Source organism: Aspergillus luchuensis, chromosome 3 (assembly GCF_016861625.1).
Source record: "Aspergillus luchuensis IFO 4308 DNA, chromosome 3, nearly complete sequence".
Classification (NCBI taxonomy): domain Eukaryota; kingdom Fungi; phylum Ascomycota; class Eurotiomycetes; order Eurotiales; family Aspergillaceae; genus Aspergillus; species Aspergillus luchuensis.
This window is the reverse complement of record NC_054851.1, coordinates 1,011,442-1,029,773: the sequence shown is the minus strand read 5'-3', so window position 1 is coordinate 1,029,773 and position 18,332 is coordinate 1,011,442. Positions and strand designations below refer to the sequence as shown.

Below are 18,332 nucleotides of genomic sequence, written 5' to 3'. Positions count from 1 at the left end.
GGATTGTTTGATAGTAGACCCACTACCTGGATATGATAAGTAAGTCCTGCATAGTATTGGTGAGAAATTATGTTGCGCTGTAAGTGATATTCAGACTGCTGATCTTGTATCGAACATTGATAGTTATTCTGGGCATAGTTGGCTAATGAATGAGAGGCCCGAAGTGGTGTATTCTGGAGGAGAAAGCACGCCATCTGCAGCCCGCTCAACGTCATTTGGCTCACTCGGTCGAGAGCTGCGATGCTAAATTATACTATCTGGTTCATCGCTCAGACCAGTTGGCAGCGTTTCTTGGTGCATAATATGATCTTAACTAATTTGCATAGTGATTTATGTAGGAAGTATGAAACGCTATGCAGAAGTAACCCTCATTCTTACTAATGATACTTAGAAGTTAGATTTGTCCAGCATAAGACTGAAAGTACAAGTATACAAGGTATGGAAAATGGAAAAATATGAAGATAGATGGCATCGAATAATCATCATAATATTGTTGCGAGACATGATCAACATTTCTCGGTGGTATCTTGTTCGTAGTCGTCAGGGGTATCTCTTGTTGTTGTCCATCCCACCCATAATGTCCCGAAGATTCAACGCCAGTCCAGTATTCCCAAAATCCCAAAGTCCGTCCATCCAAACCCAAAAAAGAAAACAAAACAAACAAGGGAAAAAAAGGTAAAAGAAAAGAAAACACGCCAAAGAAACCAAAGAAAACGCCAAACACAACAGAAAACACCACACACACACACACACACACAAAACACACACATAACGAACACAACACACACAACACACAGAACACACACATAAAACACACACACACAACACACAATACATAATACACACACCACATACATCACACATAACGGGATGATTGTGTTCATGGAAGGAAATTCATCTAATCTATCATGCGGGCATTCTAATCGCCTCGCAGCCTACGCGGTATATGTATAACACTGCTTAACTTTTCGAAAAACACCAGCCAATGCGGAAAAAAAGGAAGAAAAGCAACACGCAACGTAAATCACACATGATGCTTGGAGGTCGCCATTCAGACCTGTGAAACAACGCCACAGAAATCCTTGGGTTCCCTCAAAATCGTAGTACTCGTCAATACCCCGGAATGACCTAAGGCGCCAGAATCAACGCAAGCAGAGCCATACGGCAGTAGAGACCATATCTCATCTGTAATCCAACATCAGCATCATGTTCAGTCAATGGGGCGGGGGAGAAACTAACCTGGCGGAAGTAGGCCGCCCGCTGGTCGAAGTCAACTTCCTCCGAGATCTCCGCGTTACGAGGCAGAGGGTGCATCACGACCATGTGGCTCTTGGCGTGCTTCAGAAGAGCGTTGTCAATGACGAAGCTGTTCTTCAAACGCTCGTACTGAGCCAGATCGCTGAAGCGCTCCTTCTGCACACGGGTAGAGTACAGAACATCGGAGCGGGCAACGATCTCAGGAGTCAGCTCCTCAGACTCCACAACAAGCTGGCCAGAGGCAATGACTTGCTGGCGGACCTCCTCGGGCAGGGAAAGATCCTTGGGCGCAACCAGCTGGACGCGAACATCGTAGAACTGGAGCAGCTTCAGCAGCGAGTGCACAGTGCGGCCGTAACGCAGGTCACCAGTGAAGGTGATGGTCAAGCCGGTAACGGTGCCGAGCTCCTCACGGATGGTGAAGAGGTCAAGGAACGCCTGAGTGGGGTGCTCAACACTGCCGTTGCCACCGTTGAGGATGGGGACGGGGGAGAACTTGGCCGCGGTCTCGGCGCTGCTGGGATCGGGGTGACGCAGAACAACGGCATCTCCGTAGCAGCCGAGAGTGCGGACGGTATCCTGCAGGGTCTCACCCTTCTTGGTCGAGGAGTGCTCGGTGGAGATGGCAATGGTGCGGCCTCCCAGACGCTGCATGGCAGCATCGAAAGAAGCGGACGTCCGGGTGGAAGGCTCATAGAAGAGAGTGCACAGAACACGACCCTTCAGGATATCAAGCACACCCTGGCGCTGGACTCCCAGGCGCATCTCCTGGGCCACAGTGAAGAGCAGGTGCAGATCAGCCCGAGTGAACTGGTTAACGGACAGCACGTGCTTCTGTCTGAAGGTGGACCGAGAGAGCATCTCAAGGAGAGAGGAAGACACCTGGGGAACGGGGGTGTACAGAGGAGGTCCAAGCTCTCCCACAGCAGGGGCCTGCTCAGCAAGCTTGCGGCCGGGGCGGAGAGGAGTTCCAGAGAAGGACAGTCTGCGGTCGAGAGAGCTCTCGGGACGAGCATGCACCATAGGGGACATGGCCTTCACGGAAGGAGAGGCGGGCACAATCCGGTGGGTGGACATGTCGGTTCCAGTGGAAGCATCGGAGATGATTTCACCATCAAGGCAAGAGGTCTTACCCTGGAAAACAACACGCTGCACAGACCCTCTAACGTTCTTGCCGTTGAAAGGAGACCAAGCACCCTGGGGTGCCTGGAACAGGTACGGCCGGTCAACCTCAATCTCGACGGAGCTGTCGGCCTGGTCGTGAAGCTCGAAGATCTTCTTGGGGTTCTCGTAGAGACGAGCGACAATGTCCTCAACAGTCAGGCGACCCTCCGAGACGGCAGTGAACAAGAGCGGCAGAGTCTCGGCGATACCGGCGACAGGAGAGCTCTTCTCACCAGCAACCTGGTAAGGGATGCTGCCGACAGAGAAGACATCGATGGTGCTCAGGTGCTCCCACAAGGCCTTCTGGTCCTCAACCGAGGGCAGCGAGCTGCACTCGGGGAAGTCATCCTTCGTAAGGAACAGACTGTAGACGGAAACATCGCAAGTCACCTTAAGACCCTTCTCCTTGCTGAGAGCAATGAGACTGATGTCCTCCTTGGACGACACACTCATGACGTGAATGTTGCGGCTGTGGAGGCTGGCCAACAGCAAGACGGAGGCCAGGTCAGTAGACTTGGCATCGGTGATGATAGGCTTGCTGGACGGCCAGTTACCGAAGTGGTTGGTGACCGTAGCAACCTTGCTGATGTTGCCAGACAGGTGGTTGAAGGGGATGAAGAGCGAGCCCACGTCTCCCGTCACTTGTCCGATCTGGTCGGCGTTGTCAGCAGTGGCCACAACAGAGAAGTTGAAGTCGCAGAAAGAGGACTTCTCAGCATTCTGCTGGGCAATCTTCAGGGCACGAGCATCGGTGACCGAAGCGTCAACACCAACAGGCATCACGCGAACCATGCTGAAACCAGCGGCAATGGATGCCTTGGTCATGGCCTGGAAGTCAGGGGAGCCAGGAACCATCAGGTTGGGCACGAAAGCAGCGACGTTGATCAAGCCGGGCAGGATGATAGTGCGGTGGCTGGTCTGGTAGTCAATGGTCTGCACGTTGAGAGCAAAGTGGCGAGCAATGGCCTCAATGAGGATCTTGGCGTTCTTGACGTTGGTGACCAGAGGAGTCTGGTAGTCAACAGCCATACGACGAGTGCGGTAACCCTTACTCATGTAGTTGGCAGGACGTCTGAACCGGTTGTTGGACGGCAAGTTGATGTACAAGTCAATCAGGTTGTTGGCCAAGTGCTGAGTGAGCGAGTACTCGGACTTGATGTCCTCCTCCTCTCCCGGAAGGATCTCGAGATACTTGACGGGGACGCCGTTCTCCTTCAGGAAATCAGCAGTACCGGAAGTGGCGAAGAGGTTGAACCCAATCTGGTGCAGCTTGCGGATCGAGGGCAGCATCTCCATCTTCTCCTTGTAGGAACCGATAGAGAACAGCACGTTACGCTTGGGAAGGCGGAAACCGGTGGAGATCAAGGCCTTGAGGTAGGCTTCGTACTTGTCACGACCGAAAGATGCGACTTCTCCAGTGGAGGCCATCTCGACACCCAGGACGGGATCGGCACCCGAGAGACGAGAGAAGGAGAACTGGGGCACCTTCACACCGACGTAGTCCTTGGGGATGGAAACAGGAGGATATTCAGCGAAGGGAGCGCCGATCATCGCCTTAGTAGCCATCTCAATGAGATCAACGCCCATAACCTTCGAGACGAAGGGGAAAGAGCGAGAAGCTCTGACGTTACACTCGATGACCTTGATGTCGTTGTCCTTGGCGATGAACTGGATGTTGTAAGGACCAGTGACGTTCAAAGCGTTTCCGATCTTCCGGGTAGCCTCCTCAATGCGGCGAACGGTCTCGGGATCCAGGTCTTGCGGGGGCAGGATCAAGGTGGCATCACCAGAGTGGACACCGGCGTTCTCAACGTGTTCAGAGATGAAGTGTCCAACCATGACACCGTTGCGAGCCACAGCATCCATCTCAATCTCCTTGGCGTTCTCAATGTACTTGGTAATAACCACAGGGTGCTCACGGGAGACCTCAGCAGCCTGGTTGAGGTAGCTGGCCAAGTCGTGCTCAGAGTAGACAGTGTTCATGGCAGCTCCGGAAAGCACGTAAGAAGGTCTGACAAGCACAGGGTAGCCGACCTTGTTACAGAATTCGGTAGCCTCCTCAGTGCTAGTAAGCTCCTTCCAAGCCGGCTGGTCAACTCCGATACGGTCAAGCATGCGGGAGAACTTGTAACGGTTCTCAGCACCATCGATCATCTCGGGAGAGGTACCAAGGATGCGAACGTTCAAGCGGTGCAGGGGCAGAGCAATGTTGTTGGGAGTCTGACCACCCATGGAGATAATCACACCGCTAGAGGACTCCAACTGGTAGATGTCAAGGACAGTCTCCAGGTTGATGTTCTCGAAGTACAACCGGTCAGCCTCATCATAGTCGGTACTGACAGTCTCCGGGTTGTAGTTGACCATGACCGTCTTGTGGCCCTGTTCACGAAGGGTACGGATAGCCCGCACGGAACACCAATCGAACTCGACGGACGAACCAATACGATAAACACCAGATCCGAGAACCATGATACCCTTGTCCTCGAAGTTGACATCGTGCTCAGAGGCGTTGTATGTGAGGTACAAGTAGTTGGTGACCGAGGGGAACTCAGCAGCAACCGTATCGATCTGCTTCACAATGGGGATGATACCAGACTCGACACGCAGACGTCTGACAGCCAGCTCATTGGAGCTGAGGAACTTGGCAAGCTGACGATCCGAGAAACCAAGCTGCTTGGCCTGGCGGATAAGGGGCCTGGGCACACTGGTGGCATTGTATTGGGTCATGAGCTTGCTGAAGTCGCTAAGACCCTTAAGTCTGCTCAGGAACCACTTGTCGATCTGGGTAAGCTTCCAGATATCGTCGACGCTGTAGCCAGTAGCCATGGCGTTGGCAATGGCAAACAGACGCTGGTCGGAGGGAGTCTGCAGTTCACCCTTGATGGACATGAGGGCATTGGTCTCGTTGAATCCAAGGTTGTGGAAGTCGACGGAGCGGATAGCCTTCTGAATGGCTTCCTCGAAAGTACGTCCGATAGCCATGACCTCACCAACACTCTTCATGGAGGAACCGAGCTGGGTGGAGACACGGGTGAACTTCTTGAGATCCCAACGGGGAATCTTCACGACACAGTAGTCAAGGGAAGGCTCGAAGCAAGCGCAAGTGACCTTGGTGACTGAGTTCTTGATCTCGTTCAAGGGGATACCCAGACCAAGCTTGGCAGCGATGAAGGCAAGAGGATAACCAGTGGCCTTGGAAGCAAGAGCAGAGGATCTGGACAAACGAGCATTGACTTCGATAATGCAGTACTCCTTGGAGAAGGGGTTCAGCGCATACTGAATGTTACACTCTCCGACAACACCAAGGTGGCGAATGACGTTGACGGCAGTTGTACGCAGCATGTTGTAGTCTTCGTCAGAAAGAGTCTGGGAAGGAGCAACAACGATAGAGTCACCGGTATGGATACCGAGAGGGTCGAAGTTCTCCATGTTACAGACAGTGATGCAGTTGTCCCTGGCATCACGGACGACTTCGTACTCGATTTCCTTCCATCCCTTCATACTGCGCTCAATCAGCACCTGAGGACTAGCAGCGAAAGCCTTGAGGCAGAGCTCCCTCAGCTCATCCATGTTATCGGCGAAACCACTGCCAAGACCTCCAAGGGCATAGGCAGCACGGACGATAACGGGGAAGCCGATGCTTTCAACGACTCCCATGGCCTCTTCCAAGTTGGAGGCAGATGCGGACTTGGCACACTTCTCATTGATGGAGTCCATGCTGCGAGCAAACAGCTCACGATCTTCGGTGGTGATGATAGTATCAATAGGGGTACCGAGGACCTTGACACCGAGGGACTCGAACTCATCCTTGAGCTGAATACCGACCTGCAGAGCGGTCTGGCCACCGAAGGTACAGTAGATGGCATCAGGGCGCTCGTGCTTGATCACCTTGCGAACAAAGTCGGCATTCACAGGAAGGAAGTAGACCTTGTCAGCCAAACCCTTGGAAGTCTGGATAGTGGCAATGTTGGGGTTGATCAAGACGGTGTAGATGCCTTCCTCCTTCAGGGCCTTGATGGCCTGACTACCGGAGTAGTCAAATTCACCAGCCTGGCCAATGCTCAGACCACCACTACCCAGGATCAGGACCTTCTTCACGGAAACGCGAGGAGCGATTCTGATGTTCTCCTCCTTGGCGCCACCAGGGAAAGAGACAGGCTTCTGAAGAGCGTCCGAGGAAGCCATGGTGTCCTTGATGCTGTTGATGAAGACGTCGAACAGGTATTCGGTATCTCTGGGACCAGGGGTGCTTTCAGGGTGGAACTGGACACTGAAGAAGGGCCGGCTGACGTGACGGATACCCTCGTTGCTACCATCGTTGGCATTAACGAAGAGCTCCTCCCAGCCCTCGGGAAGGCTGTTGGAGTCCACGGCATAACCGTGGTTCTGAGAAGTGATGTGGCACTTCCCGCTGAGCATGCTAGTGCAGGGAATGTTGTGACCACGGTTACCGAACTTCATCTTCAAAGTCTGGGCGCCGACGGAGCGAGCGATCAGCTGGTGACCCAAGCAAATACCGAAGACAGGAGTCCGGGCCTCCTTCAAGGTCTTGCTGAGGTTGTTGACAGTGGTGGCAAGGGTAGCCGGGTCACCGGGACCGTTCGAGACGAACAGACCGTCATAGTCCTTTCCAGCAAGAGTAGGGAAGTCATAATCCCAGGGAACGACGAGAACCTCAACACCGCGGGCAAGCAAGCAGCGCAGCTGGTTGAACTTCAGACCCACGTCCAAGCAGAGGACACGCACCGGGCGACCGGAGGGGTGTTTGAGGGCGACATTCTCGGGAGGGGAGAAAAGTTTGGGTTCCTTGATCGACACTGTCATATACAAGTCAGAAATGATCATTCTCGCTTGAGTTGTGAGTCGGGTGCCTACCTTCGGCGACCAGGTTCTTCTTGTTGGGGTCAACCCATTCGATCTGTTCGAAGAAAGGCTTCCAGCTGTCCTTCTCCGTGGGGATAACAGTGGCATCGCTGACAGTCTCAGACTTCTGGAGCAGCAGACGACCCAGCATGCTACCCTTTTGACGGATGCGCTTGGTGAGAGCACGGGTATCGACACCATGGACGGCAGGAACACCTTGCTCCTTCAGCCACTGGCCAAGGGAGGACTGAGCAAGGAAGTGGGAGTATTCCTCTCCGGCGTAAGTAGCAACGACCAGACCCGCGATGTGAATCTGGGTGGACTCGAAGTACTTGGGAAGAGTCTTCAACAACTCATCCATGGTCTCCCGGGAGGGGACACCATAGTTACCGACGAGGGGGAAGGTAACGACGAGGATTTGGCCCCGATACGAGGGATCCGTGATGGACTCTGGGTATCCCACCATACCGGTTTGGAAGACCAATTCACCGGCGATACTCTTCTCGGCACCAAAGCTGTAGCCCTGGTAGACGGTGCCGTCCTCAAGCTCGACGGCGACCATCCTCCCATTGCTGCCCCGGTAGGGAGCCGAAGCGGGAGGGATCACGGCCCCATTGTGAGCTTCCATCGGGGGAAGCGGCTGCAATTCCTTGTTGATCTGGTTGTAGGCCACTGCGCCTCCAGAGAGAGGGGAGGAGGGGAGGGCAGCCTCCTCGTGACCAGCGGACTGCGGCATTCTGGTGTGGTGACTGTGTATGTGGGGGGAGGGGAAAAAGGTCCTCTCGGGGACTGTATGACTGGGGGGTATTCTCTCTACCGTAGCATCAGCAGCCTCCAAGACCCTTTTGAGAAAGATGCAAGAGGGGAGGGAGTAGAGTGATTCTGCTGCTTCTGCACGGGAGGAGGAAGAATATAGGAAAGAGAGAGGAGAGGAGGAGAAAGAAGAATTCTCAAGAATAAAATTTTGTGTACGGCGGGCTTGATGGAGCTCTCTCATTGGGCTGTTGAACTCACCGATCCGGGGATCATGGGCCTTTCTGCTGGCCCTGACCGCCTCTGAAGAAAATTTTTCTCGACATTTTTTGGGGATTTTGAGGGGGTTGAGCACTGGGAGCCTTCGTTTGCTTTCTTTCCATTGCTAATTATGGAGTCTAAGCAATTCCTGTCCGCAATCCGGAGCCAGTCAAGTTTCATCCCCCTCCTCCCCTCCCCTTCCCCGAGTTCCAATTGCTGCATTGACTCATCCGTCACAGCGTGAATGGCATATTCTCTTTTACATCTGATTTACTACTGATATTCCAAATTGAGGGACTGATTTCAATCAGTATGGAATTCACACCCATCTGACGACTCATTCTTAATACGGAGTACATCCCCTGACGAGGATTAGACGGGACAGGGCCACCAATGTGTAACCGAGTGAGGTCATCGCAAGCAGAAAGCTCTTTTCTAGGTTAGTCTCGTATTAGGATTGCAGTTCGGTGGAGGGGGTTGCAGAGAGCGGTTCTGCCGCACACACAGACCTTCCTGCCTGTTAGTGCCACCAGCCCCAAAAAAAAACTGCCGAGATGGCCCGTCTCCGTCACAGTCAATTGGTTCTTTGGGGGACAGTTCGCCACACGGATCGACCACGCTTGCAGCCTGTGGCCACTGCAGGCGGTGAGCGCTCTCCTACCCGGTTTGCCTGCCTTGGCTTTTGGTTCTGGATCCGGTCCGATGCCTGGCTTCACTTTCCTCCAATCATCGGCCCGATTGGCGCTTTCAGGAAACTCAATGCCAACCCGTTATCGGAAAGTGTACTTTTTTCGGCCTTTCGGTGGAATGCCGTTGGTTGAGTACCTTCTGGAACAAAGAATTTAGCATCTTACAGCTACTATGTTGAACCTTTTTTATTTCTTTTTTCGCTGTAGACTGTATGCAATATCTGCTCGAGCTCCTTGTTCTATTTTACCTTGAAATCCCCGCATCGTGTGGCTATTCCGTTCCCGCATTGTTGGCGTTTTTGGACGGGTTCCTTGCATTAATGAACAAGTTGACAACCTAACCATCTATCTACCATGTGGAATATTCAATGTCGTCTCATTAATTCTTATAGTATGTGATATTCTATTCAAACGGTTTTGAGGGTCCTTACATATATTGTGTGGTCCGCAATTGCATTGAGCACGAAGAAAATAAAGACATACTATTATATATATTTGCACACCGCTATACTATAGTATCTTCTATGTCTCAGCCCTATCGGAACTTCCAAGGGACATCATACCCCCGCTTCTGTGGATATATGAAATGCAGATTATTAAGTTGATGCTAGTATCTATTCTCGACTTTTGACTAGAGGCCAAATTTGCATTCTATATGCGTCCTGCAGCACTCGGATCAAGCACTTGAAGAGTCAATGCCAAGGCACGTTGCTGGGAGTTCTCCAAGTTTGATTGGTTAAAGTGCGCACACTGTGCCAATCACCAGATCCCCTGCTTGATGTCCGACATTCTACACAAAGCGGCAAGGGTGACAGCCTCCCTCTCATAGAAGCGCCGCCCTTCCCCAACCTCGATGAAGTAGCTGCAGATTCACACTAAGGGGGTTTAAACAGACTGTATACAGTTTCCTCAGGCGAGTTTCTTCGATCTTCCCTTGATTCGCAAACTCGCGCCTTGGCCATAGCTGAGAAAAGTTCGTATGTCACTCCTCGCGACCCGTCCGAGAGATTAACATGTCATATGCCGTTTACTGCCGCGTGATGACTGACGCGTGGGTCTTGAAGAGCACAGTGGCTCGAACATTTAGACATATCCCGATGGCTCTACTGGGAGCTGCCGCATAACCTAAGATTTAAGGCTCAGCGTTTTCGAAAAGCCCTTCTGCCTTTCGCCGAGACACTAAAATCTCTTCGTTTGGTGGCTGCTCATGATTACAAGAGAGGTTGGGAACTGAAGTGGTACGGCATTCAGGGCGAATCTGAGGAGCCGCTGGTGATGCGACAGCTTTCTTCACGGCACATTCCACTTCGCATGTTATGCTACTTTCTGAAATACTTCTACCGCCTTACTCGAGGCTTTGGGCGTTACGGAAATTGGGGTAGAACCATATCTTGATCTGGGGCTGAGATCTTCGAGTTTCCTGCGCCAATACTAAGACTCGTCTTGCCGGCTGAAGTAAGTCCTCCGTTACGTGCCCAGAATTCACAAATGGCTACTGGTACTTCTGAAAACGGCTTGCAGGCGTCCGGCATTGACTTGAAGGCAAGGTATTAAGAGAGAAGTACTGGGAGAAGAATGGCTTCCGTGAGGAAGCTGACTTCGCAAAAAATTCGGGATTTCTCCCTAAATGAGTCGAAATGGGTCAGATTGAGAATGCAGCCTACATGTCTGTATCGGCCTCCATCTCGGTTATTATCTGACTAAGGTGGGAGTAGCAATCCGAGATCAATCAAATCTTACCAACTTAAAGCCTCTGTCTGCTGTTCCAATAATCTTCGAGGTTCTTCGCGCAAAGAATAGTGGCGAAAGAAAAACACCTATAAATCAGGCTACTTGCGAGGTACAGTACACGTGGGCATAACTGAGCGACAGCCTGCGACCGTAGGCTTTGGAAGTCAAGGCTGTCATCTTTGTTCAGAAGCTGAAAGTGCTTCTTATCTGATGATGTGAGCATCTGGAGAAAGTATGACTTATCTGGCCATCAGTATACTAGCGTTTCATTAAACCGTAAATTGCTTGGCCAAAGGTGATGATGAGTAGACAAGTCGAGAAATATGTCCGAATTGTTCTAACCTATCTTTATAGATTGCACAGGAGTGAAATTTGGCTCTCGTCCCTTGAGTGACAGCTGTTCGTACCCCTCTTGAGCACAGATCCGCAATCGGGCACAAACTACGGGCGGATGATCCCCAGGGAGTGGGGCTGGACACAACGATGCCTACTACTAGATACTGGCACTTTGCCCTTCCCTTATGAGTTCCGAGTACTCCGTGCAAACATCATGAAAGGGTTGGGTTGGCAAAACTGGGTTAACGGCTTGTTCGAGGACGATTTGACAACCTTTGTCCTCCGTCAACCCCGAGTTTGGGCCAACAATTATTTAGCGCCTTGGATGGCTGTGCAGTTGCAAACCTCTCGCCTTGTCAATTTGATTGGGTCTTCGGATCTGCATGAGCTGAGCACGCCTGCGACATGGCCAACACTAATTAGCAGGCGAGACTCCTTCTTTTTCTTTTCATCTTCATTTTTTTCGCTTCGCCATGGTCTACGTGATTTAGGTCCAAGATATCCTTAGCCAGCCGAGTCTCCTCGCCATATAAGCCGTCACGCACACGACTCCTTCTCCCATGGGACTCTCAAACTGTTTCAAGGTTTTTACGTCTAAAAGGGGAAGGTCGAGAGCGAAAGGAGCGAAGGTCAGTCCTGCTGGAGGACCTTCCTCTGCTACCGCGCCAGCCACCTACTCTAATGACCATACCGTAACGAGATCTTGCAAGACTTCGTCAAGTCCCCAGATTCCGAGACTTACCTCGGAATCTATGTTAAATGATGATGATAAGAAGAAGATCAACGCCAATGACTTTGACAGGGTCCCTACAGATGGGGAAATCACCCGGTGTGGGGGAAGATCGTCGGATCGCCGTGGTTGTGTTTGGGGGAGGCTCAATTCTCTCCGTCATCGCTGAACGAGTAAGCCATGTTGGACCATTGCCCTATTGAGACAAGCTACCTTTGGAGTGGACAAAAGCCCCATTCTTTCCGGCGACGATGTAGATGACCTCACCGAATGAGAAACAAGCCATGGCTGCTAGGACTAGTAAACAGGCCCCAGCTTTCTTCCAGGTTTGCATCATACTTGACAACGAAGGCGGGTTCCTTGATTGAGGATAGATTGGTTTGGTACAATATAGATGCAGTAAACTATTGAAGTATTGCATCTAGCGATGAGTTGCATAGAGCTGCATCTGTCAGTCGCTGCAATACTGCATCTGTCACATTGCTACCGACAGATGCAAGTAAATGATACTAAGGAAGGTGCCATGATGGCAGGGAGTGCATCTCATGGAAACAGCGAGCATCTCAGCATGATCGAGCGGCACAACTATCATTACAACAGCATGCTGTGTCTGTCATAATCGAATAAGCAACCATATTTGCTTTTTTTTTGTTTCGCTTCTCGTTAAATCTCCTAGATTACCGTTGATACCACCCTATCTCCATATGGAGATTATTTGTTGTGGTTGCACATCGCATTGTTTAGTGAAGCTGTCCGGATGCTACACAGCTCCACTGATCCACTGAATTGCCGCGTGTCAACATGTCAACAATGCCTTTGTAAAGACTCGGGGACATGCAAGACATGCACCCCCTAATTAGTAGACAAGTAGTTGTACGGTATCTGCATCCACAATCTGCGCAGAATCCAGTGCAATCGAATCTGTCAAGCTAAAAGTGTTCCAGAAGGCGGAATCCCCGCTTCCGTGGCGGTTGGATCCTCGGGCGGCCATTTAGAGTTAGGCCACCTGTCGCCGACGCTTACATCTCTCGCCGTTTCACTCGACCTTCAACATCCCCAAGTGCCTGTCTTCCCCCAGCTGCCTGCTGTCCCGTACTTTGGCTTTTGAATTCTTCTTCTTTCCAAAGTGCGCCCGTCCCTTCAATAACAGCTCAGGTTGGTTTTATCTTCCGTCCATTCATCCATCCCTTGGATGTGATAGATTCCCTCGAACCCCCCTATACTGACCACGCGTCATCAACTGCTTCAGCATCATGCGCTTCACCCCGGTCGTCGCCCTCCTCCCAGCGCTCGCTGTGGCTCAGGAGCAGGTTCCCCTTGCGGACCGTGTCCAGGGCTGGTTCAACAAGGCCAAGTCCTACTTGCCTACTGCCACCCCGGTCGCCCCCGCCGCTGCCGTTGTTGAGAAGGTCGTCGAGAAGACCAAGATCCAGGAGAAGACCGTCTCCGAGTTCAACTTGACCAACTGGCAGTCCTACCTGGAGCCCGCTTCGGAGCCCCAGGACTGGTTGGTCTACATCACCGGAGGAAACAAGACTTGCTTCGGTCGCTGTGACAAGGCAGACAAAGCGTTCAATGTAAGCAAGCCCTAGAAAAAGGGGGCGCACCCACTCGATTTCATAACAATAGTCGTTAATAATCCTCCTATTTAGGAATCCGTGCTTTTGTTCTCCGCCGATCCCACCTCCCCTAACCTCGGTAAGCTGGATTGCGAAGAGAACAAGGTTCTTTGCTCTGCTTGGGGTGCCGGTGCTCCTTCGGTCTGGTTCCTCCAGGTGCCCCAGGCCCAGCTTGGTGAGGAGCGCCCCAACACTCCCCTCCACACCGTCTACCTGAACTCGACCACCGTGACCCCGGAGACCATCTACAAGGTCCACTCTGAGAAGGTCTGGGAGAAGGCCCCTGCCTACGACGGTCCTCTTCACCCCACGGACGGCTGGCTCGCTCAGAACAACCTTCTGCTCCCTCTTGGATATGTCATCTACGGCTTCAGTGCCATCCCCAGCTGGCTTTTCATGATCGGCATCAGCTTCTTCAGCCGTACCTTCATGTAAGTTGTCTTGCTCTGATCGCATTCTTTCTGTTTGCGATCCGCTACTAATGTGTCACAGGAGCCGTCGCCTTGGAAACGTCGGCGGCGCGCCCGCTCCTCGTCCGAACTAGACGTGCTGTTAAGGGAAGATGGCAGTTCATTTAGAATGATTGGGATGTGTATATAATGAAGCAGAGCGCCTGTCAAATTGGATTGCGGTTTTGGGTTGATGCCTCTAACAGTTGTAATACAGTAAGCAGACCAACATTCTAGAACAATTTATTTTCCACAATATTTCATGCATATCAATACGTATTCAACAACCCCAATAGAGATAGGAGAGACATAGCTAGCTCCCAACTAACCTGTTAACAATCAATTAATCAATCGTAGAAACCAACCACCCGGCCCGCTAACGTCACCGCCGACCAAGCAACATCCAGCTCCGCTCCGCCTTTATCGCAAAACCACCACTCAATCCCTCTACCAAACCACCACCCTCCACACCCACCCCCAAGAGAAACAATCAATCCCAAAATGTCCGACCTCGACCGCACCACCCCCTCCACAGCCGCCTACGTGGTCGCGACCGCCATCCTCACTGGTATAACCGGCTACTTCATCGGCCAAGGCAGCAGCCTCGGTCTCTTCAGCAACAAAGAAAAAGAAGGCTGGCCGAACAGCTACAACGTGAAACCGCACCTAGACTCGTCGGACGAAGACTACGAATCTGAAGAAGAAGAGGGCAGTGAAGAAGAAGGAGACGGCACGGAGCTCGCCAACTTCGACAGCTCCAATGAAGAAGTGAAATTGGTGCTTGTCGTGAGGACGGATTTGGGTATGACGAAGGGTAGGCATATCCCCGTCTTCAATTCTACAATATTATATCGATGTCTCTGGCTATGGATATGGATATGATTATTGTGTTTGTGTTTTATGCAGCGCATGCTAATATTTTGTTACTGTTGCAGGCAAAATTGCCGCCCAATGCTCGCACGCTACCCTCGCATGCTACAAGTACCTGACAGCGTACACGCCGAACAGCGGCATCCTGCGCCGGTGGGAATCGCAAGGTCAGGCGAAGATCGCGCTGCAGGTCAAGTCGGAGGAGGAGATGGAGGAGATGCAGGCTAAGGCGATTAGTCTGGGGCTTTGCGCCAGGGTGATTACGGATGCTGGACGGACGCAGATTGCGAGTGGGAGCCGCACGGTGTTGGGGGTTTTGGGTCCCAAGAGTGTGGTGGATTCGGTGACGGGGCATTTGAAGTTGTTGTAAACTTTTTTTTCTTACTCCGTATCTATATCGATCGAAGTTCGGTTTGGGGGTGTTATGGGTGTAGCAGTGAAAAGATCATGCGGGATTGTTGGGTCGGTGTGTTGAGATATGACATGATATGGCGTTTTGGAGAAGGGTCTCGCGATGCGATGTGCTTCATCCTTCGGTTCAGCATTATGGCATAATCTTTTTCTAGTAGCATGTCGAGCATGCTACATCGTCCATTCTTGATAGACGCTAGCCGACATATTGATCGGTTCAAGTGGTGCCCCAAGCACACTCATATAGTATGCGCACAGTTTTACATCTTTACAACTACATACATAAATTATAATGATAGGAATGTTGGCAGGTCATGGTTATTCCCTGACCTCAGTGACCGACGGTCAATTCGGTAAAGGGAGTAGGAATATGACGCCGTCAGCAACCAGGTTCTCCAGCCGAGCTCACCAAGATGGGAGCTCAAGACCAGAGTGAACACCCAGCGCCAACCTTTAATCTGAGATCTGTCGACCGGAAGTGCAAAAACCATCCACAAGATGAATGGCTCCTTAAGTCGTCGAACTGTCCAGCGTTCAACCGAAACACAGAGAAATAAACAGCCGAAACTGCCACCCTCCATGAACGGGATCGCTGAACACAGATCCGTGTTTGTTCATGTTCTGAAGAAAAGAAAGAAAAAGAAGAAGAAGAGAAAAAATCGTCGAAGCCGCCTTTTATCCGCTGCGCCAAGCTCGCGCTAAGAGTTTGTCGCGCTAAACCTTACCGAGAAGGGTGCTGATTAGGTAAGTGCTTGTTGCCGCGCGCTCGCTCGCCCGCTGGCTGGTCGGTCGGTCAGGTCAGGTCAGGTTCGCCGCTGCGGCGGGTTGAATATCTCATATCCCGTCACTTCAACTTCAATTTCCATCAGTTGAAGACGATACCTCCTCACCACCTACCCACCGACCTTCTGTATCCATCTTCATCTTTTCCTCTGCATTTGTCGCCACCATGGCCGACGCAGTTTCCATCGAACAAAACAACAAAATCCGAGCCGCGCTCGGATTAAAACCCCTGCCTGTTCCTGGCGCCGAATATGAAGACGACTCCGACGACTCGTCCGGTTCCGAAGATGAAGACCCCGCCAGTACCCTCGAGTCGCGCGAAGCGATGGCCGGATCCAACTGGAAGAAGATGCAAGACGATGCCGAGGCGAAACGGAAACGGGAAGAGAGAAACGCTGCGATCAAGCGGGCACGAGAGCTGGCGCAGAGAGATGCCAAGTTACAAGGCACCACGCTGGGTGAATCGGGCGATGCGGACCAGGACACCAAGGCGTGGCTGATGCAGGCGAAGAAGCGACAGAAGAAGATCGAGAAGGAGCGGGCGCGCAAGCTGGCGGAGGAGCTGGAGGAACGGGAACGTGCGGCGGAATACACGGCGGTCGATCTGGCTGGCATTAAGGTTGGGCATGAGGTGGGCGATTTCGAGGGCGGCGAGGATCATATTCTCACGCTGAAGGATGCGACAATCGATGAGAATGAGGAGGAGGGGGATGAGCTGGAAAATGTTGATTTGAGGGAGAGGGAGAAGGCTACGGAGCGGACAGAGTTGAAGAAACGGAAGCCGGCGTATGATCCTACGGAAGAGAACTCGAGTATTCTGGCACAATATGACGAGGAGATTGATGGCAAGAAGAGAAAACGATTTACTCTGGATGCTCAAGGGTCTACGGTGGAGGAGCGGGAGGCAAAGAGACAGGAGGTGTCGGGAAAATTGAACAAGAACATCGTCAGTTTGGACCTGGAGACGGAGACGACGACACCGGCGTCCGACTACATGGATATCAGCGAGATCAAGATCAAGAAGCCCAAGAAGAAGAAGGCGAAGGCTACGAAGCAGAGAGCTGTTATTGATGACGACGAACTATTTCCTACGACCGAGTCGACGAGTACCCCGAATGACAACGCCATGGAGGTTGATACCAATAACGGAACACCCGTACCCGCGCCCGCCCCCAAGAAGTGGGCAAGTGAAGATGTCTCGTTTGTCGATGACGACGATCTACAGGCCTCGCTTACCCGCCAGAGACGTGCTGCGTTTAAGAAGCGACAAAAAGTGCGACCGGAGGATCTTGCTCGACAGCTTAGAGAAGAGGGTTCTCAAACACCGATGGAAACCGGCACCCCCGATGGAAACGAAGAAGAGCCCGGCCTCGTGATCGACGAAACCTCGGAGTTTGTCTCCAACCTACAGAAACCTACCCTTCCAGAGCGCCGCGAGAGACAAACCACGACGCCCGCCGAGGAGTCACGTGCTAAGAGTGAAGGCCCCAGCATCAAGGCGGAGGACGAGGATGTGGAAATGGGAACCTACAATGATATCGAAGACGAGGAAGATCTCAAGGAACGGATCAAGCGCGAGGAGTCGCAGGCCCAGCAACAGATCAGCACTACAGGTTTGGACGAGGAAGCGACTCTGGATCAAGGTCTCGGTGCTACGTTGAACATGCTCAAACAGCGTGGTCTGGTCAAGGGATCCGACGCCGCAGACAACAATTCTCTGCTGCGCGACCGCCATCGCTTCCTGCAGGAGAAGATGCGCATGGAGACCGAAGCAGAGAAACGCGCCCGGCAGCAGCGTGAACGCGATCGTGCCTCGGGCAAGTTGGACCGGATGTCAGCGCGCGAGAGAGAAGAATACGCTCGGTGGGAGAACAAGCAGCGCGATCAGCAGGAGGCGCGACACATGGCAGAGGTGTTCAACCGCGAATACAAGCCGGATGTGCAGCTCAAGTACGTGGATGAGCATGGTCGCGCGATGAACCAGAAGGAAGCGTTCAAGCATCTCAGTCATCAATTCCACGGCAAGGGCAGTGGCAAGATGAAGACGGAGAAGCGGTTGAAGAAGATCGAAGAAGAGAAGAAGCGCGAGGCGATGAGTGCGCTGGACAGCAGTCAACACACGGGCATGAACAACGCCATGGGAGCGACAGCGCGCAAGAACCGCCAGGCCGGTGTGCGACTTGGCTGAGAAAGGTGTTGCTTCTCTCGGACTGTTGTAGTAGATGATGACCTTCACTGAACGACCTCTCTCCAAGAGGCACATTAATGATCCTCAGCAGATATATTTCTAGGCTATGCGATGTTTGTACAGATTATACCAATAGAACGTCACATATTACTCTATCTATATTCAATAGATCGACCCTTTTTGGGGGTGCAGATAAAGCAAGCAAGCCAGCAGCACGCGGTTTTGTCC

At 52.1% G+C, this 18,332-nt stretch overlaps 5 protein-coding genes across 5 annotated transcripts; 4 read left to right on the top strand and 1 right to left on the bottom strand.

Annotated features, from left to right (window-relative positions):
* Positions 1-1,128: 1,128 nt before the first annotated feature.
* On the bottom strand, positions 1,129-8,020 carry AKAW2_30351S (bifunctional carbamoylphosphate synthetase/aspartate transcarbamylase; the record flags this gene model as incomplete). Its single annotated transcript, XM_041686855.1, has 3 exons — positions 1,129-1,185; positions 1,240-7,238; positions 7,297-8,020. 3 exons carry the CDS (start codon positions 8,018-8,020, stop codon positions 1,129-1,131), a joined length of 6,780 nt encoding a protein of 2,259 aa, XP_041540798.1.
* Positions 8,021-11,614: 3,594 nt separating this feature from the next.
* Positions 11,615-11,953, top strand: AKAW2_30350A (uncharacterized protein; the record flags this gene model as incomplete). Its single annotated transcript, XM_041686854.1, has 1 exon — positions 11,615-11,953. One exon carries the CDS (start codon positions 11,615-11,617, stop codon positions 11,951-11,953), a length of 339 nt encoding a protein of 112 aa, XP_041540797.1.
* A 1,084-nt stretch (positions 11,954-13,037) lies between these two features.
* AKAW2_30349A (uncharacterized protein) lies at positions 13,038-13,947 on the top strand (the record flags this gene model as incomplete). Its single annotated transcript, XM_041686853.1, has 3 exons — positions 13,038-13,361; positions 13,437-13,834; positions 13,896-13,947. 3 exons carry the CDS (start codon positions 13,038-13,040, stop codon positions 13,945-13,947), a joined length of 774 nt encoding a protein of 257 aa, XP_041540796.1.
* Positions 13,948-14,353: 406 nt separating this feature from the next.
* On the top strand, positions 14,354-15,092 carry AKAW2_30348A (aminoacyl-tRNA hydrolase PTH2; the record flags this gene model as incomplete). Its single annotated transcript, XM_041686852.1, has 2 exons — positions 14,354-14,666; positions 14,788-15,092. The coding sequence occupies 2 exons, from the start codon at positions 14,354-14,356 to the stop codon at positions 15,090-15,092; spliced, it is 618 nt and encodes a 205-aa protein (XP_041540795.1).
* A 990-nt stretch (positions 15,093-16,082) lies between these two features.
* On the top strand, positions 16,083-18,104 carry AKAW2_30347A (U4/U6-U5 snRNP complex subunit SNU66; the record flags this gene model as incomplete). The annotated part of the gene is made up of 1 exon (XM_041686851.1): positions 16,083-18,104. The coding sequence occupies one exon, from the start codon at positions 16,083-16,085 to the stop codon at positions 18,102-18,104; it is 2,022 nt and encodes a 673-aa protein (XP_041540794.1).
* Between the last annotated feature and the right edge of the window lie 228 nt (positions 18,105-18,332).